At 43.1% G+C, this 27,200-nt stretch overlaps 2 protein-coding genes across 2 annotated transcripts in view; one reads left to right on the top strand and one right to left on the bottom strand.

Annotated features, from left to right (window-relative positions):
* Positions 1 to 457: 457 nt before the first annotated feature.
* On the bottom strand, positions 458 to 12,043 carry LOC139392419 (splicing factor 3A subunit 3-like). The gene is made up of 15 exons (XM_071140394.1): positions 11,756 to 12,043; positions 11,314 to 11,361; positions 11,107 to 11,159; positions 10,904 to 11,009; positions 8,610 to 8,682; positions 8,433 to 8,524; positions 8,265 to 8,347; positions 6,570 to 6,708; positions 6,333 to 6,469; positions 2,474 to 2,581; positions 2,308 to 2,377; positions 1,943 to 2,107; positions 1,686 to 1,796; positions 1,392 to 1,482; positions 458 to 765 (listed from the first exon to the last, which is right to left on the bottom strand). The coding sequence occupies exons 1-15, from the start codon at positions 11,849 to 11,851 to the stop codon at positions 632 to 634; spliced, it is 1,506 nt and encodes a 501-aa protein (XP_070996495.1). The 5' UTR covers positions 11,852 to 12,043; the 3' UTR covers positions 458 to 631.
* Positions 12,044 to 12,534: 491 nt separating this feature from the next.
* Positions 12,535 to 27,200, top strand: part of LOC139392418 (ubiquitin-conjugating enzyme E2 E2-like) — a 90,649-nt gene continuing 75,983 nt past the window's right edge. Inside the window, exons 1-3 of the mRNA XM_071140393.1 lie at positions 12,535 to 12,735; positions 14,330 to 14,533; positions 18,619 to 18,669. Coding sequence (XP_070996494.1) covers positions 14,337 to 14,533; positions 18,619 to 18,669 — 248 coding nt within the window. The 5' untranslated portion in view covers positions 12,535 to 12,735; positions 14,330 to 14,336. The remainder of the gene's footprint in view (positions 12,736 to 14,329; positions 14,534 to 18,618; positions 18,670 to 27,200) is intronic.

Genomic DNA, 27,200 nt, shown 5'->3' with positions numbered 1-27,200 from the left:
AAATGTATGAGAAATTACATTTTCCATACCAGGAAAAGAGGAATCAATGAGCAAGTGTAAAGATATAGGTAGACCCCTCTCTCTTCCACTACTACACTCCCTTAAAAAGAGATTGTCCATGTGACAAGGCAAGGATTCTTACAAACCATGGGTCCTGTCAAAGCACCATTGGATGTAGAAGAGGTACATTTATCCCAAAAATGTTTAATCACAAGGGAAGAGGCAGTCGTTCAGCCCCTCAAACTCAACTCTGAACTTCAAAGCATTTTTTCATTGTTCCCCTCTAATCAGGAACTGATTTAGACCTGGGACACCAGGTGGGTGCAATTAAATATCAAGTTGAACAGAAAACCAGCAAGCTCTGGACCTCTTAAAGAGTTGAATACCCTCGCCCTAAGCAACTTGATAAGACATTACAATTGCTTTCTACTAGAAATAACAACTCAAACAACAATGGTGACAAATGGTACTCAAATTTATTATTAAAATCAATGGCTGTTTCATTTCAAAAAGGTTGTCAAAGGGAGGAATTACTAAAAACAACATTACAAGTTACAGTTTAAGGTACAACAGATTAGGTGGTCAAATAAAGACATTTTTCTGTGGGCATCACGTTGCGCGTCTCAACGCTCTACAGCAGACCCTGTCTCTTCAGATCCTCGTAGGTCTTCTTGTTGACCACGTTTCCACTGGAGTCCTCATACTCCTCCTCTGTATCCGGTTGCCAACGCTCTGATGACTTCTGGGACTTCAGCTTTGACCACACTGGGTTAAAAATACATATTAGTATTATCATCCATCATGATCCAGTACATGGACTGAAAGACCAGTCTTGTTATTTTTTACCCCCCCCCCCCCCCCCCCCCCAATTTCATGATATCTAATTGGTAGTTAGTCTTATCCCATCTCTGCAATTCCCGTACAGACCCGGAAGCCAGCTTAACCCGGAAGCCAGCTTAACCCGGAAGCCAGCTTAACCCGGAAGCCAGCTTGCAGGTGCCAGGATGGCCACAGGAAGTTACAAGTGCGCAATTGGACAAGGAAATCCCATCCGGCCAAACCCTCCCCTAACCCAGACGACGCTGGGCCAATTGTGTGTCGCCTCCCGGTCACGGCCGGCCGTGACGAACCCGGGTCTTTAGTGATGCCTCAAGCACTGCAGTGCCTCAGACCACTGCGCCACTCGGGATTTATTTAACCAGTAAAGACCTTTGCGGTCAGAAACTTTTTTGCGAGGGCAATCTGGATGCACAACTACACTGACCAATATTTATTGGTCTGGTAACACTTTTTTTCTCTAACATGATTCTATTCAAGCCAAATAACAATACTCATTATTTTCACTTGTCATCTGCCTCAGCCTCTATCTGGGCTTTAACAGAACTACTTACGAGAGACAGCGTCCTCGATCTGGGTGACGTTGGCAAAGTGAGCAGTGTTGGGGATTCCCAGGCAGCGCATGCCATGGGCGTGACGCCACTCCTGGGGGGTGGGCAAGACAACATATTAGCTAGCAACAATGTTAGCGGAGAACAGAATTAGTACACTTTCTAAAATCGAATCCTCTTCAGTTTCACTCATTATGCACATTAGAAAATGAAAGGAGGACATTGATATAACAATGTAATAACCCAGTATGATATTGTAATGACATAAGCTAATAATTATGAGAAATTTGAACATACTGCAAAGTGCCTCTGGAAGGCCTTGGGTCCCCTGTATGTGTAGTTTCCACAGATCTCACAGTTATAGTTGATGTTCAGCCCATGGAGTTTATACAGCCAGTATGGAATGGGCTAGAACAGATAAACAAGGTTAGCGTGGTGGCATGCAACCGCTGTACAATAAAGTCTGAATAAATAATACCTCTTTTATTTGATTGCCATTGCAGAACTTTTTCACAGCTAGTACACAGGTCTGATGTATGGAAGGAGGTCCTGACCTTTCCATCCCAGCCGAGAGGTAGGTTCTTGGGGTTGTAGATGATCTCGTTGTCCTCATCTTCACTCTCACTCTCACTGAGCTGCTCCTCTTCTTCATCCTCTCTCTCCTCTCCTGTCCGGGCCTGCTTCCTCTGCACGTTCTCATGAGTCAGCTGCCTCTGCTCCTACAGTGCCATAGACAATCAGATGGAACTGTGAACAGGTGTTTGTGTGGATTATTGGGAGTAACACACACCTATAGAATGGCCGGAACTAACCATTTTATAAAGGCCCATTTCAAAAGTCGTCCTCACAACTACTGACATAGATTAAATACGATGGTGAAAATATATAAGAGTCATCATCCTTGGCAGCTTTTACATACCCCCAGGATTTCCACATACTCATAAATCTGAGACTCCAGGAAGGCGATTTCTTTGTTACGCTCCGTGTCTCTGCAGAGAGATTAGATTGGTCAATAACAGGGCTACATCATGCCACCAGGTGCAGAAAAACACAACCATGTAAATGTTTAACTGACGATCACATACTTCTTGGGTCCTTTGGACTTGGGGTTCTTGGCGAATAGGGAGGGATCCAGAGATTCCAGAGATTTGCCTTTGGTGCTAAACAGCCTCTGGGCTCTCTCCTCCAGGGTTCTGTGGGGTCACACACATTTAGACACATACACCCATTTAGCAACCTTTCATCTGACACACCCAATCCGATATTAAATTCGTCATTACTAGGGCTGTGGCGGTCACGAAATTTCATCAGCCAGTGATTGTCAATCAAATAACTGTCTGTCTGTCTCACGGTAATTGACCGTTAATTAACAAACACATTCAGCATCTTCTGGCTTCCACACACAGCCTACAAGCCACTGATGCGGACCTTTGGAACATCTACATTTTAAAAGTCTACTAAATCCATGTAATATAGCCTATACCTTCACAATAAATCCATTACTTATTTTAGATCGGTCTAAAGAAACATAATGAAGCAAAAGCAGTCTATTTCAGAAGAAAATAGCAGCATACCCTGAGTTGTCCTTATGTTAGGTCCTGATCTGGCTATGCCAAATGGCTGTGGGCTACACTAGTTCATTGAGCAGACAAGATTTGCTTAGAATTCTGTGGCATTTTATAGTATGAAGAATACAATTTAAGAAAGCTGAATAAAATAGAAAGGATATTTTCTCTGAACGATTTGAGGGAGTGAGCACATGCGGCTGGCTATTCTGTGTTGAGCGGTTAACAAAAATAGGTACTCCTATATGCTCAATGTAAAGTTATTAATATAACTTTAATTGTTCTACAAACGCTGGGCTATATGTTTAGATTTGTAATAAATTGTAAGGCTGCATAATGAAAAGAAAAAGGCATGAGCTCTGCTTTGTTTTTTGCACAGGCTGTACACACGGTCAGTCTCATTCACAATTTGAGAAGCACTTGATAATGCGTTGAATTTCCCGGCAGCATCCCCTTTGCGTGGCCATAATGCACTCTAAAATATTACATGCCTAGTGCTGCCTGCTCCGAAGCACCTCTCACTCACGTGTTCTGGTCTTTCTCACAGGCTACAAGTGAAGACGCAATTCCGAGGCGCAAGTTGAAGATATTAGAAGAAATGTCCACATTTACTTTTCCTGAGCCAACAAGATGAGTAGGCCTGACAGCAGCCTAGTGGTTAAAGCGTTGTGCCAGTAACAGAAAGGTTGCTGGATCTAATCCCTGAGCTGACGAGTCGTTCTGACTCTGAGCAAGAAGGTTAACCCACTGTTCCCCGGGCGTCAAAGACGTGGATGTCGATTAAGGAAGCCCTGCGCACCTCTCTGATTCAGAGGGATTGGGTTAAATGCAGAAGACACATTACAGTTGTACAACCGACTAGGTATCCCCCTTTCCCTAACAAACAGCAAAAGCACTAGCTTATGTCAATCTACTATCCCCTATAGTACTAAAGTTGACCTATTCGGTGCGAGAAATAAATATTCCAAACATAGTCGGACAGTTGTGGGATGTGAGAGATCAAATTAATACAACCACTAACATCAAACTTTTTTACGCAAATGTGGCTGACGTAACAGATCAGAACGATTTAGCTTAAAATGTTAAACTATTTATTAGAGTGTTGGACTAGTCACCGAAAGGTAGCAAGATCGAATCCCCGAGCTGACAAGGTAAAAATCTGTTGTTCTGCCCCTCAACAAGACAGTTAACTTCTCTAGGGTAGGGGGCAGCATTGGGAATTTTGGATGAAAAGCATTCCCAAATGAAAATGCCTGCTACTCAGCCATAAAAGCTAGAATATGCATATAATTAGTAGATTTGGATAGAAAACACTCTGAAGTTTCTAAAACTGTTTGAATGATGTCTGAGTATAACAGAACTAATATGACAGGCAAAAACCCAATAAAAAAATCCAACCAGGAAGTGGGAAATCTGAGGTTTGTAGTTATTCAACTCTTGGCCTATCGAATACACAGTGTCTATGGGGTCATATTGCACTTCCCAAGGCTTCCACTAGATGTCACCAGTCTTTAGAACCTTGTTTGATGCTTCTACTGTGAAGTGGGGGCAAATGAGAGGGGAATGAGTCAGAGGTCTGCAGAGAGCCACGAGCTCAGTCTCACGCGAGCTCTGTTCCATTGCAATTCTGAAGACAAAGGTAATCTCCGGTTGGAACATTATTTAAGATTTATGTTAAAAACATCCTAAAGATTGATTCTATACTTCGTTTGACATGTTTCTACGGACTGTAGCGGAACTTCTTGTCTTCTCCTAGTGATTGCACGTCGTGAGTTTGGATTGTGTACTGAACGCGCAAAAAACAATGAGGTATTTGGACATAAATTATGGACATTATCAAACAAATAAAACATTTACTGTGGAACTGGGATTCCTGGTAGTGCATTCTGATGAAGATCAAAGGGAATACTTCTAATGCTACTTCTGACTTCTGTTGACTACACAACATGGCGGATATCTGTTTGGGTTGTTTTGGTCTCTGACACAGTGGTTGCATTAAGTAGAAGTCTCTTTAATTCTGTGAATAACACTTGTATCTTTTATCAATGTTTATTATGAGTATTTCTGTAAATTCATGTGACTCTGCAAAATCACTGGATGTTTTGAAAGCAAAACATTACTGAACGTAACGCGCCAATGTAAACTCTGATTTTTGGATATAAATATGCACTTTACCAAACAAAACATACATGTATTGTGTAACATATGAGTTATGAGTGTCATCTGATGAAGATCAAAGGTTAGTGATTCATTTTCTCTATTTCTGCTTTTTGTGACTCCTCTCTTTGGCTGGAAAAATGGCTGGGTTTTTCCGTGACTTGGCTCTGACCTAACAATCGTTTGGTTTGCTTTCGTCGTAAAGCCTTTTTGAAATCAACACTGTGGCTGGATTTACAACAAGTGTATCTTTAAAAATGGTGTAAAATACATGTATGTTTGAGGAATTTTAATTATGGGATTTCTGTTGTTTTGAATTTGGCGCCCTGCAGTTTCACTGGCTGTTGACGAGGTGGACCGCTACCGTCCCACGTACCCTAGAGTGTTCCTAGGCCGTCATTGAAAACAAGAATTTGTTCTTAACTGACTTGCCTAGTTTAATAAAAGGTCAAATAAAACATGTTTCGGGCCTCCCGGGTGGCGCAGTGGCTGGCTGGCGCTGTACTGCAGCGCCAGCTGTGCCATCAGAGTCCCTGGGTTCGCGCCCAGGCTCTGTCGTAACCGGCCGCGACCGGGAGGTCCGTGGGGCGACGCACAATTGGCCTAGCGTCGCCCGGGTTAGGGAGGGTTTGGTCGGTAGGGGTGTCTTTGTCTCATCGCGCACCAGCGACTCCTGTGGCGGGCTGGGCGCAGTGTACGCTAACCAAGGTGGACGGGTGCACGGTGTTTCCTCCGGCGCATTGGTGCGGCTGGCTTCCGGGTTGGATGTGCGCTGTGTTAAGAAGCAGTGCGGCTTGGTTGGGTTGTGTATCGGAGGACGCATGACTTTCAACCTTCGTCTCTCCCGAGCCCGTACGGGAGTTGTAGCGATGAGACAAGATAGTAGCTACTACAACAATTGGATACCACGAAATTAGGGAGAAAAAGGGGTAAAAAAAAAATAATAATAAAAAAATACAAATAAAAAAAATAAAACATGTATTTAATTTTTTTTTTTTAAACATGCACTTTGACTGCCTTCGTGACCAGCAGGGTGGCGGTAATACGGTCTCAACAGCCCTAATCATTACACCGTCTACATATACTCATAGTGTACAGATAAATTTGATATTACATTATTCCAGTTACTGTTGCAATTACAATACTGTTATTATTATATTCCAGATTGATTGCATGTCCATAGACGACCGCCCAGCCACAAAAGAGCATGTTAATTGCTTACCCTCCACATTTCAGGCCCAGGGCCATAAGGGCAGACTTCAACCTGTCCAGACCAAGGGAAGCCAACTCCTCCCAAGAGGAGAAAGCAGAAAGGTCCAGGTGGGCTCCTGCATGGGTCAGAGCACTGCTCGTCTCTTTCTATAAGAGAATTTAAAAAATAATAATAATAAAAAACACCCATCTAGACCATCACACTACTGTCGCTATAGTAGACGTCCTCCCCATCTTGGACACTCACTGGCCAGCCAGGGAAGGTCCCCATCTCCCACTTCTTCTCAAACTCTCCCAGGATCTTGCCGTAGAGATCATTCTGGTCAAGCAGAGGTTTGACTCTCTCTGTATAGTCCTGAAGGTACTCCAGTAGCATCTCTAAGTACCTGTTATAACATAACACAGGTGTCACACAACCTGATGGAAAAACAAACAAATTCAAAAGGTACTACAATTATATAGGAATAACATTTATACTGAACAAAAATATGAATACAACGTCAAGTGTTGGTTCCATGTTTCATGAGCTGAAATAACAGATCCCAGAAATGTTCCAGACGCACAAAAAGCATATTTCACTCGTTGTGCACAAATTTGATTACATCCCTGTTAGTGAGCATTTTTCCTTTGCCAAGATAATCCATCCACCTGATAAGTGTGACATATCATGAAGCTGATTAAACAGCATGATTATTACACAGGTGCGCCTTGTGCTGGGACAATAAAAGGCCACTAAAAACGTTGTGTCACACAACACCACAGATGTGTCAAGTTGAAGGAGCGTGCAATTGGCATGCTGACTGCAGGAATGGCCACCAGAACTGTTGCCAGACAATTAAATGTTAATTTCTCGACCATAAGCCACCTCCACTGTCATTTAACCCAACCGTGCCAGCCCAGGACCTCCACATCCAGCATCTTCACCTATGAGATGGTCTGAGACAAACCACCTGAACAGCTGATGAAACCAAGTTTGTACACCTGAAGAATTTCTGCACAAACTGTCAGGGAAGCTCATCTGTGTCCTCGTCATCCTCACCAGGATCTTCACATGACTGCAGTTCAGCGTCGTAACCGACTTCAGTGTGCAAACGCTCACCTTCGATGGCCACTGGCACACTGGAGAAGTGTTCTTCATTGATAAATCCTGGTTTCAACTGTACTGGGCAGATGGCAGACAGCTTGTATTGCGTCGTGTGGGCAAGCGGTTTGCTGATATCAACGTTGTGAACTGAGTGCTCCATGGTGGTGGTATGTATGGGCAGGCATAAGCTACGGACAACAAACACAATTCCATTTTATCAATGGCAATTTAAATACACAGAGATACCATGGCAAGATCCAGAGGCCCATTGTTGTGCCATTCATCTGCCACCATCACCTCATGTTTCAGCATGATAATGCACGAGCCCCATGTCGCAAGGATCGGTACATAATTCCTATAAGCTGAAAAGGTCCCAGTTCTTCCATGGCCTGCATACTCACCAGACATGTCACTTATTGAGCATGTTTGGGATGCTCTGGATTTACGTGTACAACAGCGTGTTCCAGTTCCCGCAAATATCCAGCAACTTCGCACAGCCATTGAAGAGGAGTGGGACAACATTCCACAATCAACACCCTGATCAACTCTATGGGAAGGAGAAGTGTCACACTGCATGAGGCAAATGGTGGTCATACCAGATACTGAGTGGTTTTCTGATCCACACCCCTACTTTAAATATATATATATTTAATATATATATATGTGACCAAGAGGCATATCTGTATTCCCAGTCATGTGAAATCCATAGATTAAGGCCTAATTAATTTATTTCAATTTACCGATTTCCTTACATGAAATGTAACTCAGTAAAATCAGTGAAATTGTTGCATGTTGTGTTTAGTATAGTACATTCGCAAAGAAAAGATCTGCATGATAAAAACAGTTAGCTATGTATACTTTTTGTATTCAGCGTTCTTTCTGTCTTTGGAGATATCAAACAGCTGGTCAAATGAGGACAGGTAGCTGATGTACTCCAGTTTCTGAAACAGAGAGGCCAGAAGGATTTAGTATAGTTTTACAATACACTATGAAGATTGTGGTGGATATGGAGAGTGGGCACCTTACCTCGGCCCCTTTTAGGTTGACAAACTTCCGATAGCAGTCATGGAGATCCAGGTAGCGTCCATAGGCCTCCTCATCACTGAATTCCACCATGTCTGGGGAAAGACCACATAAATCGTTACATTAATACCTACACTAAGAGTCCGACATGGATACCGTCACCATAGTGTATACGCTCACTCTGTGTTTCTTCAGTTGGGTTCTCTCTAGCCTTGACCAGCTCGTCAAACTCCATGGACATGGGCACACATATCTGAAACAACAATAACATACAGATTTAGCCACAGCAGGAGACATGATAAACCCGGATGAAAATTGGTTGACCCAAACTTTTGTTCAAGATTTGGTTTAAGACATTTATTGTGGAACATGCAATAACACGAGGACCTTTTTCCTTTCATGCACGTGGAACTGTAGAATTACATACAGAATCCATAGACATATAGAATTATAATAGTAATTTAAAGGGGAAATCTGCGATGGTGTATCTATTGGACATATAAATTAATTACATAACCCCATTGGTTCTTGAAGAATAACTTAAAAATGCCTCATGCGCTTAGTTTAACTGTCATACCCCACCAGAAGCCAAAATATAAGCTCGTTTTACTCCATTGTTTGTAAACAAACACTGTAGAGTACAACCTCCAGGGCCTAAAATTAACACCCGCCAAAAGTGGATAGGTTTTGGCATTGGCGGGTGTCCATTTCACCCGCCACATTGGCTCCACAGTGCAAGCATATCACTTGCACTTGACTAAAAATAGCCAAGTATGATCACATTCACAGTAAAATAAATGCAGGAGTAGCTGTTTAAAATATTTCTTCCATTTCACTTCATAGCTGGTAAATTAAAACACAGTCAAATAACCCTGTATAGCCTAATCCACCCCGCGCTGCAACACTGCCTGGCTGGGAGCTGTGCTCAAGTGACGAGCCGAGTGATAAAAACTATTTTTTTAGAAGCGCTGCGCACAGGCATAAAAGTTGGTTTAATTTACTTGAAACCAACATCTACTGAAGTGAGACTTTGTCTTTGTGTTTCTTGGCTATTTACATTGTTTAGTCCACAAACTAGGTTTTTCTACTGCTAGAGAAGAGAAGACAACGCTTCTACTACCAGTGGTGGAAAAAGTACCCAATTGTCATACTTGAGTAAAAGTAAAGATACCTTAATAGAAAATGACTCAAGTAAAAGTCACCCAATCTCACATGCAAACATGACTCGAGTCACATTACCACTGTAACCTCCTGCCCTTAAATGGGCGGGTGAACATGTCTCGTGATATTTTTATTTAAAACATGTAATTAAACAATGTACATTGTTTACAATTTAGTCATTTATCAGACGCTCTTATCCAGAGCGACTTAAAGCTAGTGCATTCTTCTTAAGATAGCTAGGTGGGACAACCACATATCACAGGCAGAGAAAGTACATTTTTCCTCAATAATGCAGCTATCCGTAGAGTCAGAGCTAGAAAGGGGGAGGGGTGTCAAGTGAAAGTGCTGGTTCACATTTAATTTTTAGTTGTTGAGGGGGACTATTTAAGATACTGTTTGAAGAGGTAGGGTTTCAGATGTTTTCAGAAGATGGGCAGGGACTCTGCTGTCCTAGTTTCAGGGGGAAGCTGGTTCCACCATTGAGGTGCCAGGACAGAGAAGAGCATGGACTTCGCTTAGTGGGTGATGCCCTCCCGTAGGGTTGGGAGGGCCAAGAGACCTGAGGTGGCAGAAAGGACTGCTTGGGTTGAGGTGTAGGGTTTGCGCATAGCCTGAAGGTCGGGAGGGACAGTTCCTCTTGCTGTTCCGTAGGTTAGCACCATGGTTTTGTAGTGGATGCGAGCTTCGACCGGAATCCAGTGGAGTGTGTGGAGGGGGGTGACAGAGAAGTTGGGAAGGTTGAAAACCATGCGGGCTGCAGCATTCTGGATAAGTTGCATGGGTTTGATGGCACAAGCGGCGAGCCCGGGCCAACAGCAAGTTGCAGTAGTCCAGGCGGGAGAGGATAAGTGCCTGTATTCTGTTTGTGTGTACCAAATTACTTCTTACTAGTAATACATTTATTGTTTTAGAAACATTACAAAGTATGCTTATCAATTTTTGTTGTTTTGTTGGTGTAATTGCAGCAGGAAAAACATATTTTGGTTGGTAAATAATCTAAGTGGCTGCTAGATTTTTAAATCTACCTGCTACTGTGACTGGTTTACCAAAATGTACATGTTATGCCCTAATAGCCTCAAAATATATTTCAAACTATACTTGATATCATGGATGGTCAGTCTAAACTCTATGAATTTGAGAGTGGTTACATTTCTCCTGCCCCATTGCCTCAGCTCTTTACCAAAACAATGGCAGATCTGTGTCTAGAACTACATATTGTAGTTTTGAGAACCTTCTCAACAGAGAAGATATACTTCTGGCATGACTTCTTCAGTTTATAGATAGGACAGACAGGAAGCAGCTGACAAAATTACCTCATTAGGATGCTTCCTGTGGAACTCCTTGATCTGTTTAAGTCTGTTGTAGAACTCTGCAAACTCATTTGGTCCTGATATGGCATTCAGTTCATCCTTCCTCATACTGTAGAAAGAGAACACAACAATATTACACCTCTGATTTACTCCACATAGCAAGGCTAATCATGCATGAGAGCTTGAAACATTACACACACACTTACCCATCTTTGTCTTCATATGCTTCCCTGACAGTTGAACTCACGTCCATGTATCTCTGAAAGGACGACGAAGCTTGTCATTTAAAAAAAACTGTCATATCATTCATGGCCTTGGCAAGGTAAATAAGTATGCTAACTGTTAGCCAGAAGACAAGTTAATATGAAAATACAGGTGCAACTTGTGATGTTTCAATATCACAGAATACTCACATCCAACATTGCTCTTGTTCGATGGTCTGAGTTTATTTGTTCGCGTAACTGTTTGAGAAGAAACATGCATAAATATTAGTTAGCTGGCAGAGACAGAAACGGGACCAAACTCCATCCCATTGGGTTGTATTTACTAGTTAGCACTACTAGCGTTAGCTAGTTGGATAGCAAGTTAGCCAAATAGCTAATGCAACTAACGTTAGCTGGCTGACAATACAATTGTTGCCAGCTAAATTGTAACTGATACAATTGTTAGTTGACCACAAATAAACAAAATAGTCGACCACAAATAAACAAAATAATAACACACAAGCTACTATCCTCATCAATAACGTTAGCTCATATGAATTTGTTTAATGCTCTAACATTGATTTGCTTTGACTTTGGATCAATTAACGTCTTCATTAGCATTAAATAGCATTATCATTGATGCAACACATACCGTGGTTTTCTTATGCATCATTTCCTTTGTTTTGGCATCCAACAGCCTTTCCTTCTCCTCATGGTAGCGACGTTGTTGTTCTAAAATCGTCTCCATTGTTATTTCCTTAACCACAAATTACAGAAATAAGACGGACTTGAACAATGAATGCCATAAAACTTGGCCTACGTTGATTTTCAATGGCGCATGTTGCGATAGAGAGGAAGTAGTTTCATAGTTTATACACCGCGTGAGGAGACATCGTTCCCATAACTTTGGTTCCGCCACGCTCGGTGAATTTCTGAGTATGGAAGAGATTGTCCGTTTTTTTCTCAGTTTTTTTTGTGAGTAATGTATTTGAAACCTTTTCACTGTGAAAAATAATATTTTCAATATGCTTGTATGCTTGTATGCATAGCCGCATGGAGTAGTTTGGGTGCTGCATATTTTTTTTGTTTTTTTTGCGTTTTCAGGCGGGGGTGCTAAAAATATGTTCGCCTTATATCGGTCCGCTAAAACAGTACTAATAAAAGCTCAGCGCACTACTTTTGTGAGAATATTTTTTTAATTGAGGTTTTTCAGGGGGTGCTGCAGCTTGTCTGATTTGAAGATGATGGTAATGTGTACTTTTCTTGAACTTTGCAAATACAGAAAAAGTAGACGGAAAAATGCCCTAATATAGCAAAAGGACAGTAACCTATTCATGATATATTGTTAGGTTTTACCGTTATTCCTCTACAGCCAATGCTTGTTACCCCATTAGAACAGCGCAATATACACACACTTGGTTGCGCGTACTCGTGTACCCACTGTGTAAGAAAAAAAGGAGAGCGCGCGCTCAGAGGCGGTCCGGTTGTCTCATTCTCTCACAGCCAGAGCGGATAACGAAAGCGGAGACCAAGATCGAATAGAACGGTCGAGCAACACACGGGATATAGCCTACTTCAGGTGTTGATAGAACATTGTTTGCGTCGACCGTCTGTGCGTCAACTATTTGGAAGGTAATCTTTTTCTGAAACATTGTAACAACTGCACATTGAAAGTAATGTTTAAAGACCCGATGGCCCCGGAGAAGAACAATATCCTCATATGGGGGGGCGGTGTCTTTGGTTTCTAGATGACACTTCTTGATGTGGGCACTAAAAAGCTTCTCAGCTAATATTTCACTCATGCTGCTGCGAACGATTTGTTTTGTGTGGCAGCGTATCTTTAGGCAATGAGGGAACACGAGGGTTCTCCTATTACTGTTGGGGTGTTCATTTTTAGGCCTCCTCAATTGCGTGGGATGCACGCGATGTGAGGGCTGCTCCCCCAGCAGTAGACCTACTGGCTCAGTTATTGTGACAGCCCCGCGTGACAACAGGGATTATTTACACAACAAAAGAAAAATGTGCTCATCCTTATCTGTTGTTGTATGAATGACTGTGAGACCAATGCAGCACGGGATTCGTTACTTTTCAGCTGTTTTTATCATCACCGGTCCTTTTCAAAAGGAGAACACTGAAAGTGTTTAAAGAGCCGATGACCTGGGAGAAGAACGAAATCCTCATTTGGGGGGTTGCATTGATGGTGTTATGTTATTGTTATATGTATGTGCGTGAAGGTCTTTGATAGCCAAATCTCACAGTATTTCAATTGATCATGAGTATTTAACTTTTCAAATAGATTCATAGAGTAGAATCAATCAAATAGAACAGAAACATAATGTTTCCTAGAAGATCATGCATTGTTATTGTATGCTTAGCCTATTAACAACACTCATCAGTTGCCTCAGTAGAAATCACCAATCACTGCATCAAGAGAAAAATGTGTTAATGCATCCAATTACTGTCTGTGCAGAATGTTGCCCAACGGATTCTGAGTGTTCATGACCAAAGTGTGTGTGGTATAGCTGCACTTTGCGTTGATTGAAGATCTGCTGTCTGTCGTCATGCTCTTTCTGGAATGTGATGCTCATTTCAGCAACCATCTGCTCCTTTACAGTAGCCCTACACACACACACACACACACACACACACACACACACACACACACACACACACACACACACACACACACACACACACACACACACACACACACACACACACACACACACACTGCACACAGCCCCCATTTACTCAAACAACTACTTCTCATTCTGTGAATGTTTAAAATGCACAGCTTCACCTTGAAGGCTCATATGGTATGTTGGGAAATTACATTTCCTCAATGCAACCTTGTAGAAGGAGCTTTGATTATAGAGGCTGTAGTGTGAGCTGGTCTGTGGGGACATGGAACCTGCCTGCCTTACTATAATGACCTTTAAAAGACCTGAGACCTGGGAGGGGAACAGTATTTAATTCTGTTGGCTGTGGCTGGCTGGCTGGCCGTCTCTGGTGGTTTGGTTTTTAATACTGTACTTCTAACAGAATAGCCACTGACTGAAAGACAACCACCGAACCAATAGGATTTAAACCTTTGATTGCTATATCTTTAGTCAGGTGATAAGCCTGCTTTGTAAGGTGTCTAGGGAAACCCCAAACCTTCGACTTATCTGTGTGTTTGTGTGTGTGTGTGTGTGTGTGTGTGTCCCCGAATGCATGTGTGTCCCAGTGCCAGGATGTCCAGTGAGGTGCAGCCCAGCTCAAGGCCAGAAGACAGTCCCAACACAAGTGGAGGCAGCTGGGACGCGGAGCAGAGAGAGGTGGCCCCTCCGGGTCAGGAGCAGGGTCAGGAGCGAGATCAGACAACGCCCAAGAAGAAAGAGGCCAAGATATCCAGCAAGACCGCTGCCAAGCTCTCCACCAGCGCCAAGAGGTATAGCTGCAATTCTCTCTATTCTATTCTGTCCATGTAGGTTGTGTAAGGAAGTGTCCTTAATGGTCTTATTCAAAAGTACTTAATAAACAGTATAATACAGAGATGATATTGACTCAGATGCACCTTGAAGCAGTGGATTTATTATAACCATCAATGGGTTATTATGAAATTCAATGGTCTGTGGGACATTAGAGAAAAACAAAGTGTTTGTGTCACAGAGAGAGAGCCCATGGATGCGTGAACATGAACAAGGGAGGCCTGCATGTTCTGTAATTAGTCCATTTCCCCATGGATTCCCTCGTTCATTTTCTCATTTATTCCTCCCTCCATCCTCTCTTAACAGCCTGCAGCCTCACCAGGTAAAGTTTGCCACTTCAGGAGAAAATACTGTAGATGAAATTACAGAGCGTACTGTGCATTCAAGCCTGGGAACGACTTACTCCATAACCGTGGTGATTGTATTACAGTTATACAGCCCCTTGCAGAAAGACGTCTTTTCCCACTGCACAATGATTTACCCTCAGTCTCCTCTCATCATGAACCAGAGAGTTTATTATCAATACAAGCACACAGAGGAGATGAGGGGATCTGCTGTCGTTTGTTCTGCCATCGCTCACTCGCTCTTTGAGGTGTGGTGCCTACCTGTCAGCACTCCTCTGTGTGTGTCCGTGTGTGTGTGTGTGTGTGTATGTGTGCACATTCCTCCATGGCGTGACATTTGGAGGGGAACGAGGGAATGAGTCGACAGCGACAGGGATGACAGGTTAAATTAACAAAATGACCACCTTAGGTTCTCTCCCGCTCTGAGCCGTGGTGGTGGCGGTGTCAAATCAAATCAAATCAAATTTTATTTGTCACATACACATGGTTAGCAGATGTTAATGCGAGTGTAGCGAAATGCTTGTGCTTCTAGTTCCGACAATGCAGTAATAACAAGTAATCTAACTAACAATTCCAAAACTACTGTCTTGTACACAGTGTAAGGGGATAAAGAATATGTACATAAGGATATATGAATGAGTGATGGTACAGAGCAGCATAGGCAAGATACAGTAGATGGTATCGGGTACAGTATGTACAAATGAGATGAGTATGTAAACAAAGTGGCATAGTATAGTATAAAGTGGCTAGTGATACATGTATTACATAAGGATACCGTCGATGATATAGAGTACAGTATATACGTATGCGTATGAGATGAATAATGTAGAGTAAGTAACATTTATATAAGGTAGCATTGTTTAAAGTGGCTAGTGATATATTTACATCATTTCCCATCAATTCCCATTATTAAAGTGGCTGGAGTTGAGTCAGTGTCAGTGTGTTGGCAGCAGCCACTCAGTGTTAGTGGTGGCTGTTTAACAGTCTGATGGCCTTGAGATAGAAGCTGTTTTTCAGTCTCTCGGTCCCAGCTTTGATGCACCTGTACTGACCTCGCCTTCTGGATGATAGCGGGGTGAACAGGCAGTGGCTCGGGTGGTTGATGTCCTTGATGATCTTTATGGCCTTCCTGTGACATCGGGTGGTGTAGGTGTCCTGGAGGGCAGGTAGTTTGCCCCCGGTGATGCGTTGTGCAGACCTCACTACCCTCTGGAGAGCCTTACGGTTGAGGGCGGTGCAGTTGCCATACCAGGCGGTGATACAGCCCGCCAGGATGCTCTCGATTGTGCATCTGTAGAAGTTTGTGAGTGCTTTTGGTGACAAGCCGAATTTCTTCAGCCTCCTGAGGTTGAAGAGGCGCTGCTGCGCCTTCTTCACGATGCTGTCTGTGTGAGTGGACCAATTCAGTTTGTCTGTGATGTGTATGCCGAGGAACTTAAAACTTGCTACCCTCTCCACTACTGTTCCATCGATGTGGATAGGGGGGTGTTCCCTCTGCTGTTTCCTGAAGTCCACAATCATCTCCTTAGTTTTGTTGACGTTGAGTGTGAGGTTGTTTTCCACGGTGGTGGTAGGGGTGGTGAGCGGAGGTGTGCCATTTCAACTGATGTTGTGACGCTTCCCTGTCTCCTGATATTGGAAGGCTGCTTGTTGTTGTCCTCCCCCATGGCTGCAGCTGACTATTTGTATAGCTCATCTAGCAGATGTAAATATGTTTTTGAAAGTATCTTTTTTAATTTAATTTTTTTTATATCTATTATTTTTTGTGAAATTTTAAACCATATTTATATGTTCATATGTTTTTTTGGGGGGGGTTATTATTATCTTTTATATCTATTTTATTTATTTTTTAAACATTTTTACCTTTATTTAACTAGGCAAGTCAGTTAATAACAAATTCTTATTTACAATATCATATAGTAACAACAGTTGTTGCGAGCATTGTGCATAGATGATTTAGGGCCAGGGGCCACATGAAGCGTCTCAGACTAGGATCAGTTTTGCCTTTTAGATCATAATGAATCAAATTGTTATGGACAGGGAGGACCTCATTTACATCATCACCCCTACTCTGAGACGCTTTATACATTCGGAACTAGGCTTATATCTCAAAATCTTTAGGTTTATGATTATTCATGAGAGTAGCAGGGGTTTGAAGCAAAATTATTTTCCAATCGTTTAGTAAACAGAACCATTTTTGTTGTTGTTCTGTTCCACTGTTCCGACCAGGAAAATAAATATCTGAACCAGTTCAAACACCAAAAAAGTTATGTTTTATATTGTTCCTTTCGGCTCCTTTTTAAACCTCTGAAATCAACATTAAATTACTTCACCAATCAGTGCAGATAGATCAGCAAGCTATAGTTAGTTGTTTACATGCATTGGACAGACAAGTGTAGGGCGCGAGGTGCGACTGAAATTTTGTGGGTGGGTGGAAAGCGAGAGAGGGTGGAGGAGGAGGCTTGAAGCACTGGGCATCTTGTTATGACATGCATTATCTGAATTAGGCCCACAGAATTATACCTACGGAGGAGCGACTTCTATGAGGAAACTTTGAATGTCTTTGAACTTCCAAGAAAGAGTTGGATTAATGTGGGACCAAAATCTCTCCCTAATTTCTGAATCACGCTTGTAACGTCGGTAGGCTACAGTAGCTTATGCTTCGGAGGGGTAGGTAGCCTATACATGCACACACACTGCTAAAGATTTTCAGCTGGCAGGCAGACACTGGAATATGTTTCTGAGTGACAGAGAGAGTACTTTGCATAGGCACTTTGTTGTGTTTTTTTGTGGCACTGGGGAAAAAAAAATCCAAGAATGTAAAAGAACAGTATTAACCTGTTCCCATGCTCTTAAAATAACAGTTCTGTTCCGGAACAGTATAGATCACTTTCGTTCCCAGTTCTCATTCTTTTCTGTTTTTTGGTTTTGTTCCCTGAACCAGTTCCAAACCCTGGAGAGTAGCTTGTTGTCAGGGTTGTCTCAGTGTGAGTGGAATATTGCAGCCTTAATGGACGGTGAAGTCATTGATTGTAAAAAATAAAATAAAAACAGCACCTGGCTGTTAGAATCCTCAGAGCAAATCATTAGCATAGTTATGTAATGAGCAGTGCTGTGTACGACAGTGTAATTTGAACCCTATCTACTCACTAAACTAAACCTTTATTTAGTCTAGCTGTTAGCTGTGGAAAGGATTCCAACATGTAGGGAGAGAGGAAGGGGGGAGAAAGTAAGAGAGAGGGAAGGATAGAAAGAGGGAGGGGAGAGTAGGGGACGAGAGGGAGAGGGACTAAATCAGTCAGATTTATTCCACCCTGAGTCATTAAAATCCTCATCTCAATATCAGATTCATAGTTGATTTGTACAGAAAGCAAATATGACTCTTTTACACAGCAAGGCCTGTCTGTAGTCAATGTCAATTTGCACAGGCCCACGAAACAAGATGAGAAATTCAACAGTGCGTCCCTATATTGATATAGCTTGACAGGATGTATTCCTGTATTCAATCACAATGCTAGGAGCTCATTAGGAAATCAATAAGTTATTCAGTGTGTAGACAGGATTTTTACAACACACCGGCTAGCTAGTATGTCGCGTGTGTCTGTGTGGGTTTAGCATTACGTATATATAATCTGTATGTGATGTTTGTGTGTAATGTATATAAAGTGTGTGTGTAATGTGTGTTCCTCCTCATTCCCCAGGATTCAGAAGGAGCTGGCTGAGATAACCTTGGACCCGCCACCTAACTGCAGGTAGGAGCTTGTTCATTGTCTGTTTTATGACTGTCTGTACTTCAGTGTGTGTATAGTGCCTTCAGAACATATTCAGACCCGTTGACTTTTTCCACATTTTGTTAGGTTACAGCCTTATTCTAAAATAGATTAAATAATTTTTTCCCTCATCAATCGACACACAATACCTCACAATGAGAGTCTTTATGTTCCTTTTGGCAAACTCCAAGCAGGCTGTCATGTGCTTTTTACTGAGGAGCGGCTTCTGTCTGGCCACTCTACCATAAAGGCCTGATTGGTGGAATGCTGTAGAGATGGTTGCCCTTCTGGAAGGTTCTCCCATCCCCGCAGAGGAACTCTGGAGCTCTGTGAGAGTGACCATCGAGTTCTTGGTCACCTCCCTGACCAAATTCCCTTCTCCCCCGATTGCTCAGTTTGGCTGGGCGGCCAGCTCTAGGAAGAGTCTTGGTGGTTCCAAACTTCTTCCAATTAAGAATGATGGAGGCAACCGTGTTGTTGGTGACCTTCAATGCTGCAGAATTGTTTTGGTACCCTTCGCCAGATCTGTGCCTCAACACGATCCTGTCTCCAGAATGCACCTGAGCTCAATTTCAAGTCTCATAGCAAAGGGTCTGAATACTTATGTAAATAAGGTATTTCTGTTTTAAACTTTTAATACATTTGCAAAAATGTATAAAAACCAGCAGGATGAGGGGACGTTGACCCACTTATTCTGGACATGTCCTAAGTTACATGTTTACTGGGCTCTCATTTTTGATTACTTATCTAGAGCCTTTGATAGAGTTCTAGCCCCAGACCCATTGACCGCTCTGTTTGGTACAGTTGATGGGAATAACCACGAAGGGAAAGCTGTCTCTCTTTGTACTCTATTAGCCAAAAGGCTCATATTGCAATTTTGGAAATTGGAGACTGTACCTACCTTTGAAATGTGGTTACGGGATTTAGGGAATGTAATACATATGGAAAAGATTCGATACAATACCTCCAATAGAAGTCCAATGTTTTACAAAATATGGGAGCCGATACTAGATAAATGGTCTAGTCCCGCTTCATAACTGGGTTGACGATCTGCTGCTACTCTGTGCTGTACTCCACTCAATATTTATTTTTGGCTTAACTACACTGCTTGTAATGACTATATGCTGACTTCCTATACATGTACCACCTAATAGGATTTTGTTTTGTTTTGTGTATGTGTGAGTTAAGTTTTGTTTTGTCCTCTAAATTGGCCATCCCATTCAACAGTACAATGAATGTCATTGTTAGTATTGCTGTCTTTTTTATTTGATTTTTTATTGTAAAATAATAAACATATTATTTACATTTTTTTTAAAATAAAAACCTGTTTTTGCTTTGTCATTATGGGGTATTGTGTGTAGTTAGCTGAGGATTTTTATTTATTTAATCCATTTTAGAATAAGGCTGTAACATAACAAAGTTTGGCAAAATTCAAGGGGTCTGAATACTTTCCAAAGGCACTGTATATGTGTGTGTGTGTGCACATGTGTTTGTGCGTAAGCGTGTTAATTGTCTGATCCGCCTGTTTTATGTATCTGTGACACCTGAGGCACTTTGTCAGTCTGTGCTGTGCATGGCGGAGAAGGAATGGGGATTGTGAAGAGCCTGTGCTGTGCTGGCTGAGTCACTCAGATGAATGGTATACCGGTATACATTACTGCAGTGCTGCCTGCATTTACAATACAGTTTGTCAGTCTGTTGGGCTGACTGTGAGATGAATAGACCTATCAGAGCTGTGTGCATGGTGAGTCACAGCAAAAGAAGAAAGAGAAGTGATTGACCTGATTGGCCAGTAAGTTCACTACTGGGATCACTCTAGTTATGTTGCTTGCCGCTACCGCATTTGCTCTGACTCTTGCGACTGGGAAAGGCACTCTTTCACCTTTTCAATGTACAAACACACTAGCTGAGGAGAGAGAGAGAGATAATATGAATTTGTGTGATCTGAAAAAGGTGTGGGTGATTCAGAGAAAATCAACTTCACGACTAAAAACACTCCCGTGGCAGTTCTAAAACCATTTCCGCCGGAGTGATACAGAGAATCTCAATGAAGCATACAATCATATTCACTGACAAAGAGCTAAAGAGAGATGGGGAAAAATAGATTTCAGACATTTGTATGAAAACCTGTTATTTGAAGAATGTCCATTATGAAGCAGTTTCATGGCGAGTGGATTCACTTCGGCGTCAGGCAGCGGCAATTTGGTCACCTCAGAGAGGAGAGAGAGAGAGAGAGAGAGAGAGGGGTGAATAATTGGCCATAGTCTGCTGGGGTATCTTTAAGTACAATGCAATGTGAGGGAGCTCTGACACACTTGAATCGTAGAACTCTGTATTGAATCCCCTTGGGGTGTTTGGTTCATTCTTACAGAAACTAGCCCAAGCTCCCCTCCAAGTCTTCTATAAACCCATGTGTAGTTTTCTAGTGTTTGGTTTGCAAATGTTGACACAACAATATAACATTTCAACATGTATTTTGTGAGATAAAAGCAATGAGCATGAATAAAAATGTTAATATATGGATGTAATAAACCGTTAGGATAATTTATGGTAGCCTACACAGTACAGTAGAAGTTATGAGGCTAATTTGCTCTTGTTTTGAACCGTATTCCTTTAATAGTGCTACGAGTAGAAAAATCCACCTGTTTATCAAATGCTGTGTATGTTCTGCCTGTCCTCACCGACTAATTGACGTGACAACAGTGTTAATAGTCTCTGTAGAGGAGGACGGGGTGGGTGAGAGGCGTCAGATGCGAGGGAGCGGACACTGTAATACACTCATTAGCTTCTCTTTATTTTTCTCCATCCTTTCTTCTCACGTCTGCAGCGAACCGCTTCTGCTCTTCCTCCTCATTTCAATAAAACCCAACTCCACTCATCATGATCACAGAACACCTCATAAACATTCTCTCACTCTCTCCCTTCCTCTCTGTCTGTTTTTTATCCCTATTTTAAAGAGAGTAGAGGGAGTCGTGATACTTTCCCCTTGGGAAAATAAAACACATCTAACTTTCATCGAAACGTGTCTCATTTGAAGAACATATTTCGCAACATGTTGAAAGGAAGCAGGCCAAGCAGACAGGATGTGGAGTATATATTATGGAATGCTAAGGGGATATTTTCTCTTTTTTAATCATCTTTGTCACCTGAGCAGAGAGTTAATTCGTTGAATGTGAGAAGTGCTCTGCAAGGCTATGTAAATACCCCCTCAACAGACACATTATATTGCCTCACTGCTCAACACGCCTTTTTACCTCCGTGTGTGTGTGTGTGTGTTTTTGTTAATTACCATATCCTTTCATGATGGTCCTGGCAAAGTTTTGATAAGAAACCCCCATTGGCAGAATGAAACAATGTGGATATGTTGGAGGATTGGCCATGCTTGCTTTCTTTCTTTCTTTCTTTTTCTCTCTCTCTCTCTTTCTTTCTTCCTCCCACTCTCTGCCACTACTCCCCCCTCTTTCTCTCTATCTCTCCTTCCCTCCCTTCCTCCATAATCCCAGGAACATTGTGTGTTAGCGTGTTGTTCCAGAGTAATCCATTCTAAATGAAGACCAGTAATCATCTCCAGACATCACAGTGATGACTGATGAAGTGAAATAGAAAGTATTGATGCGTATCGTAACGGGGAACTACAGAAGGAGAAAATATCTAATTCCACACTATGATTATCAGGGCGGTGGTGCTGTGTGATTGACTAATATATGCCTCAATTAGCTTTGCAATGTAATTGACTTGCAGCAGCCTCTCTCCCGGTTTCAGACATACTCCGATATGAGCATTCAGATCTGATTATTATCATCTTGTATATATACTGTAGTTGAATATGATACAGGAGGCTGGAAATGTCTGGGTTAGCTCTTTCAGAGATAGTCAAAGACTTGACTAAGACCTAAGGCTGGAAACATTGTCAATAATGCACAGGGGAGGGAGGAAGCATACATCACAGTGTGCAGAGTTTATTTAACCCTTTGTGGAGCTTTTTCAGAGACACACAGATTTCATGCATAACATGAACAGAGGCTGCTGTGGAGCCCTCCTGTTTCTGGGTCTGAGTGATGTGAGGTGGAGCCCTCCTGTTTCTGGGTCTGAGTGATGTGAGGTGGAGCCCTCCTGTTTCTGGGTCTGAGTGATGTGAGGTGGAGCCCTCCTGTTTCTGGGTCTGAGTGATGTGAGGTGGAGCCCTCCTGTTTCTGGGTCTGCGTGATGTGAGGTGGAGCCCTCCTGTTTCTGGGTCTGCGTGATGTGAGGTGGAGCCCTCCTGTTTCTGGGTCTGAGTGATGTGAGGTGGAGCCCTCCTGTTTCTGGGTCTGAGTGATGTGAGGTGGAGCCCTCCTGTTTCTGGGTCTGAGTGATGTGAGGTGGAGCCCTCCTGTTTCTGGGTCTGAGTGATGTGAGGTGGAGCCCTCCTGTTTCTGGGTCTGCGTGATGTGAGGTGGAGCCCTCGTGTTTCTGGGTCTGCGTGATGTGAGGTGGAGCCCTCGTGTTTCTTGGTCTGCGTGATGTGAGGTGGAGCCCTCGTGTTTCTGGGTCTGCGTGATGTGAGGTCACCTGTGTTTTCTGGTAAGAGATGGTTAACCAGTCTTTGTCTAGGCTGAGTAGATGGCTGTCCTTTTAGTGCTTCTACTAGAAGTATCTGCATGCTTCCCAGCCAAAACAGTTCAGAATAGGTTTGTTTGTTTGTTTTGGACTTTGGTGAGAGTTTTTTCGGCTGTTCGGCGCACAATTTCTTTCTTGAGACCAGCCAAAGTTCGATAGCTGAAGTCTGTGCCCCTTCGTCCGTGATTGGTCAACTGTAAGGACTGTAAGGATTCTTCAATAAATGTAAAATTGTGCGAATAAGATCTCCTCAGCATAAAAATGCATAAAAATGTATGACAGATTTCTTGAGTTATCGTATATAAATTCAGACTCAAAATGCACGTACAGTACTTTTGCCGCTTTTTATGCGAGCACACTCGTTTTGTTTGCCTAGCTGACATAAGCTAGCTGCCAGCCGAACTGAAGCATGCTGGCGCCTTGAGGGAGGAAAGGAGGACAGAGGAACGAGAGGAGGGTGGAGAGGAGAAGGGGGAGGCGAGGACAGACGGAGGGAGGCGAGGACAGACGGGGGGAGGAGAGGATGATAGGACAGACGGCGGGAGGCGAGGACAGACGGAGGGAGGCAAAGACAGACGGGGGGAGACGAAGACAGACGGGGAGAGGCGATAGGACAGACGGCGGGAGGCGAGGACAGACGGGGGGAGGCGAGGACAGACGGGGGGAGGCGAGGACAGACTGGGGGAGGCGAGGACAGACGGGGGAGGCGAGGACAGACGGGGGGAGGCGAGGACAGACGGGGGGAGGCGAGGACAGACGGGGGGAGGCGAGGACAGACGGGGGGAGGCGAGGACAGACGGGGGGAGGCGAGGACAGACTGGGGGAGGCGAGGACAGACGGGGGAGGCGAGGACAGACGGGGGGGGGCGAGGACAGATGGGGGGAGGAGAGGAGGATAGGACAGAGGGAGTAGAGGAGAGAGGAGGGTGAAAAGAACAGAGGGAGGAGAGGAGGGTGGAGGGGACAGAGGGAGGAAGGAGAGGAGAGGAGGGTGGAGATTAGTGAGGAGAGGACAGAGGGAGGAAGGAGAGGAGAGGAGGGTGGAGATTAGTGAGGAGAGGACAGAGGGAGGAGAGAACAAGACAGCGTTTTGATTATCACGGTGGTGGTAGCAGGGGGGTTCTGATTGGTGTGGTGTAGTAGTAATGTGTCACATCCCATGTCTCTGACAATCATCATACATAGTCATTTGAACTGCTCTCATGTGAAAAGTATAAATGTATAAACAGTACACACTCACATATCAACATGATCAAGTCAATATAATAATTTAATATGAAGAGTGTTTACTTGGCAGATAGTGAGTGAGTGATTTCTTCAGGTCAACTCATATGAATTTAGTTTTTACGACTTAACCAACAAACCAGCAGCAAGCCAAACAGGCAATCCCAGAGTCCACAGGGAGACTAAAAGTTCAAGCACTTAGTCGTTTTTAACAAGAGAAGAACATAATTGTAAAAATTACTCTGAGAGAAAGAGAGATGAATTTAACAGTCAATTTGGAAGCATTGGAGTGCAACTGCTATTGTTTTGATATGCTTAGCATTCCATGTTCCACATCATTACGCTTTCTCTCAGCTAGGAGGGTAGGATGTTATTACCAGAGAATTCTAATAGAATTCCATCAGAGGGAGTAATATGTCACCAGAAATCCATGAATAAGCAACATGCTTTAAATGTTTTTTTACGAGTTCAAGGGGATGTTTGGAGTCTAGCCTCTCCTTTCGGCTGTAGTAGTCTCTTTTATTTGAATTTGAAGGGGGGTGAGGGGAGGGGAGAGGAGAGAATATAGTCATAGTCCCATCTGGTCCACAGAAGCTAAGAGAGGCCCAGGAAGATTCCTCCACTTGCTGTGACCTCACACTATGGATCTAATTACCCTCAGCTGGGTGGAGGGCCTTTCTCTTCTTTGCTCTTCTGTTCTCTTTTCACAGACACTCTACATGTCTTTATCTTCTCTCCCACTCTTCACTCCCTCGCTATGCTTCTTCTCACACACTACAGATCCTCATTTCACCATTCTAATTTCCAATTCACCAATCTCCTTACTTGCTTTTTTGTCAGTCTGCTCTGCCGTTAGACACAGCTGATTAAAGGCTCTGACGAAGTGGAGTTATGTGACTGATGTCACCCGTGTGACATTGTGAGAGATGCTGTCTCTGTGTTGGGTGAGTGATTAGCCCCTCATTAACATGCTGCCTGCAGTATCCTTTGGTAGTCCATGGACACAGACATCATCATCATCATCATCATCATTTTATTACCCACAGACTCATGTTTGGCTTATACTGTCTTGTGTAAGTGTGTGTATTGAGGAAAGGAGAACCTGCTGAGGTAGAGAAAGAAGGTAACATAACAGAGCACACTTGTTGATAATAGTCTACATTTATAAATATATATTTTTATTTAACCTTTATTTAAGTAGGCATGTTAGTTAATAAACAAATTAGGCACATTTGGGCAGTCTTGATACAACATTTTGAACAGAAATGCATCAGTCTAATACTTTGCACATACACTGCTGCCATCTAGTGGTCAAAATCTAAATTGCACCTAGGCTGGAGTAATACATTATGGCCTTTCCCTTGCATTTCAAATATGATGGTACAAAAAAAATACAAAAGAACGGTTGGTTTTTTCTTTGTATGATCTTTTACCAGATCTATTGTGTTATATTCTCCTACATTCCTTTCACATTTCCACAAACTTCCAAGAGTTTCCTTTCAAATGGTACCAAGAATATGCATATCCTTGTTTCAGGGCCTGAACTACAGGCAGTTACGTTTGGGTATGTAATTTTAGGCGAAAATTGAAAAAAAGTGGTGAATCCTTACAATGACCGCCTACCAAAAGGCCTCCTGCGGGGACAGGGGCTGGGATTTTTCCTATTTTGTTGCCTTTCAACCTGGAATTAAAATTGACTTTTGAGGGGTTTGTATCATTTGATTTACACACTTTGAAGTTGCAAAATATTTTTTTGTGAAATAAACAAGAAATAAGACAAAAAAACAGAACTTGAGCGTGCATAACTATTCACCCCCCCAAAGTAAATACTTTTAGAGCTACCTTTTGCAGCAATTACAGCTGCAAGTCTCTTTGTGTATGTCTCTATAAGCTTGGTACATCTAGCCACTGTGATTTTTGCCCATTCTTCAAGGCAAAACTGCTCCAGGTCCTTCAAGTTGGATGGGTTCCGGTGGTGGACAGCAATCTTTAAGTCATACCACAGATTCTCTTTTTTTTTCTTTTCTTTTTTTTACCCCTTTTTCTCCCCAATTTCGTGGTGTCCAATTGTTGTAGTAGCTACTATCTTGTCTCATCGCTACAACTCCCGTACGGGCTCGGGAGAGACGAAGGTTGAAAGTCATGCGTCCTCCAATACACAACCCAACCAGCCGCACTGCTTCTTAACACAGCGCGCATCCAACCCGGAAGCCAGCCGCACCAATGTGTCGGAGGCTACCCCGTGCACCTGGCAACCTTGGCTAGCGCGCACTGCGCCCGGCCCGCCACAGGAGTCGCTGGTGCGCGATGAGACAAGGACATCCCTACCGACCAAGCCCTCCCTAACCCGGACGACGCTAGGCCAATTGTGCGTCGCCCCACGGACCTCCCGGTCGCGGCCGGTTACGACAGAGCCTGGGCGCGAACCCAGGGACTCTGATGGCACAGCTGGCGCTGCAGTACAGTGCCACCCGGGAGGCCTTACCACAGATTCTCAATTGGATTGAGGTCTGGGCTTTGACAAGGCCATTCCAAGACATTTAAAAATGTTTCCCCTTAAACCACTCAAGTGTCGCTTTAGCAGTATGCTTAGGGTCATTGTCCTGCTGGAAGGTGAACCTCCGTCCCAGTCTCAAAACCCTGGAAGACTGAAACAGGTTTCCCTCAAGAATTTCCCTCTATTTAGCGCCA

The sequence above is a fragment of the Oncorhynchus clarkii genome, chromosome 32, assembly GCF_045791955.1.
Source record: "Oncorhynchus clarkii lewisi isolate Uvic-CL-2024 chromosome 32, UVic_Ocla_1.0, whole genome shotgun sequence".
NCBI classification, from domain to species: domain Eukaryota; kingdom Metazoa; phylum Chordata; class Actinopteri; order Salmoniformes; family Salmonidae; genus Oncorhynchus; species Oncorhynchus clarkii.
Note: the sequence above shows the minus strand (reverse complement) of the source record. Positions and strands in the feature narration are given on the sequence as shown.

Excerpts from the sequence above, each read along its gene's own strand:
- LOC139392419 (XM_071140394.1), bottom strand. The coding sequence starts at position 11,851 with ATGGAGACGATTTTAGAACAACAACGTCGCTACCATGAGGAGAAGGAA. Across the intron at positions 2,108-2,307 it reads AGTATGTGGAAATCCTGGGG|GAGCAGAGGCAGCTGACTCA; the intron begins GTATGTAAAAGC and ends ATGGCACTGTAG. Across the intron at positions 1,797-1,942 it reads CTCTCGGCTGGGATGGAAAG|CCCATTCCATACTGGCTGTA; the intron begins GTCAGGACCTCC and ends TATCTGTTCTAG.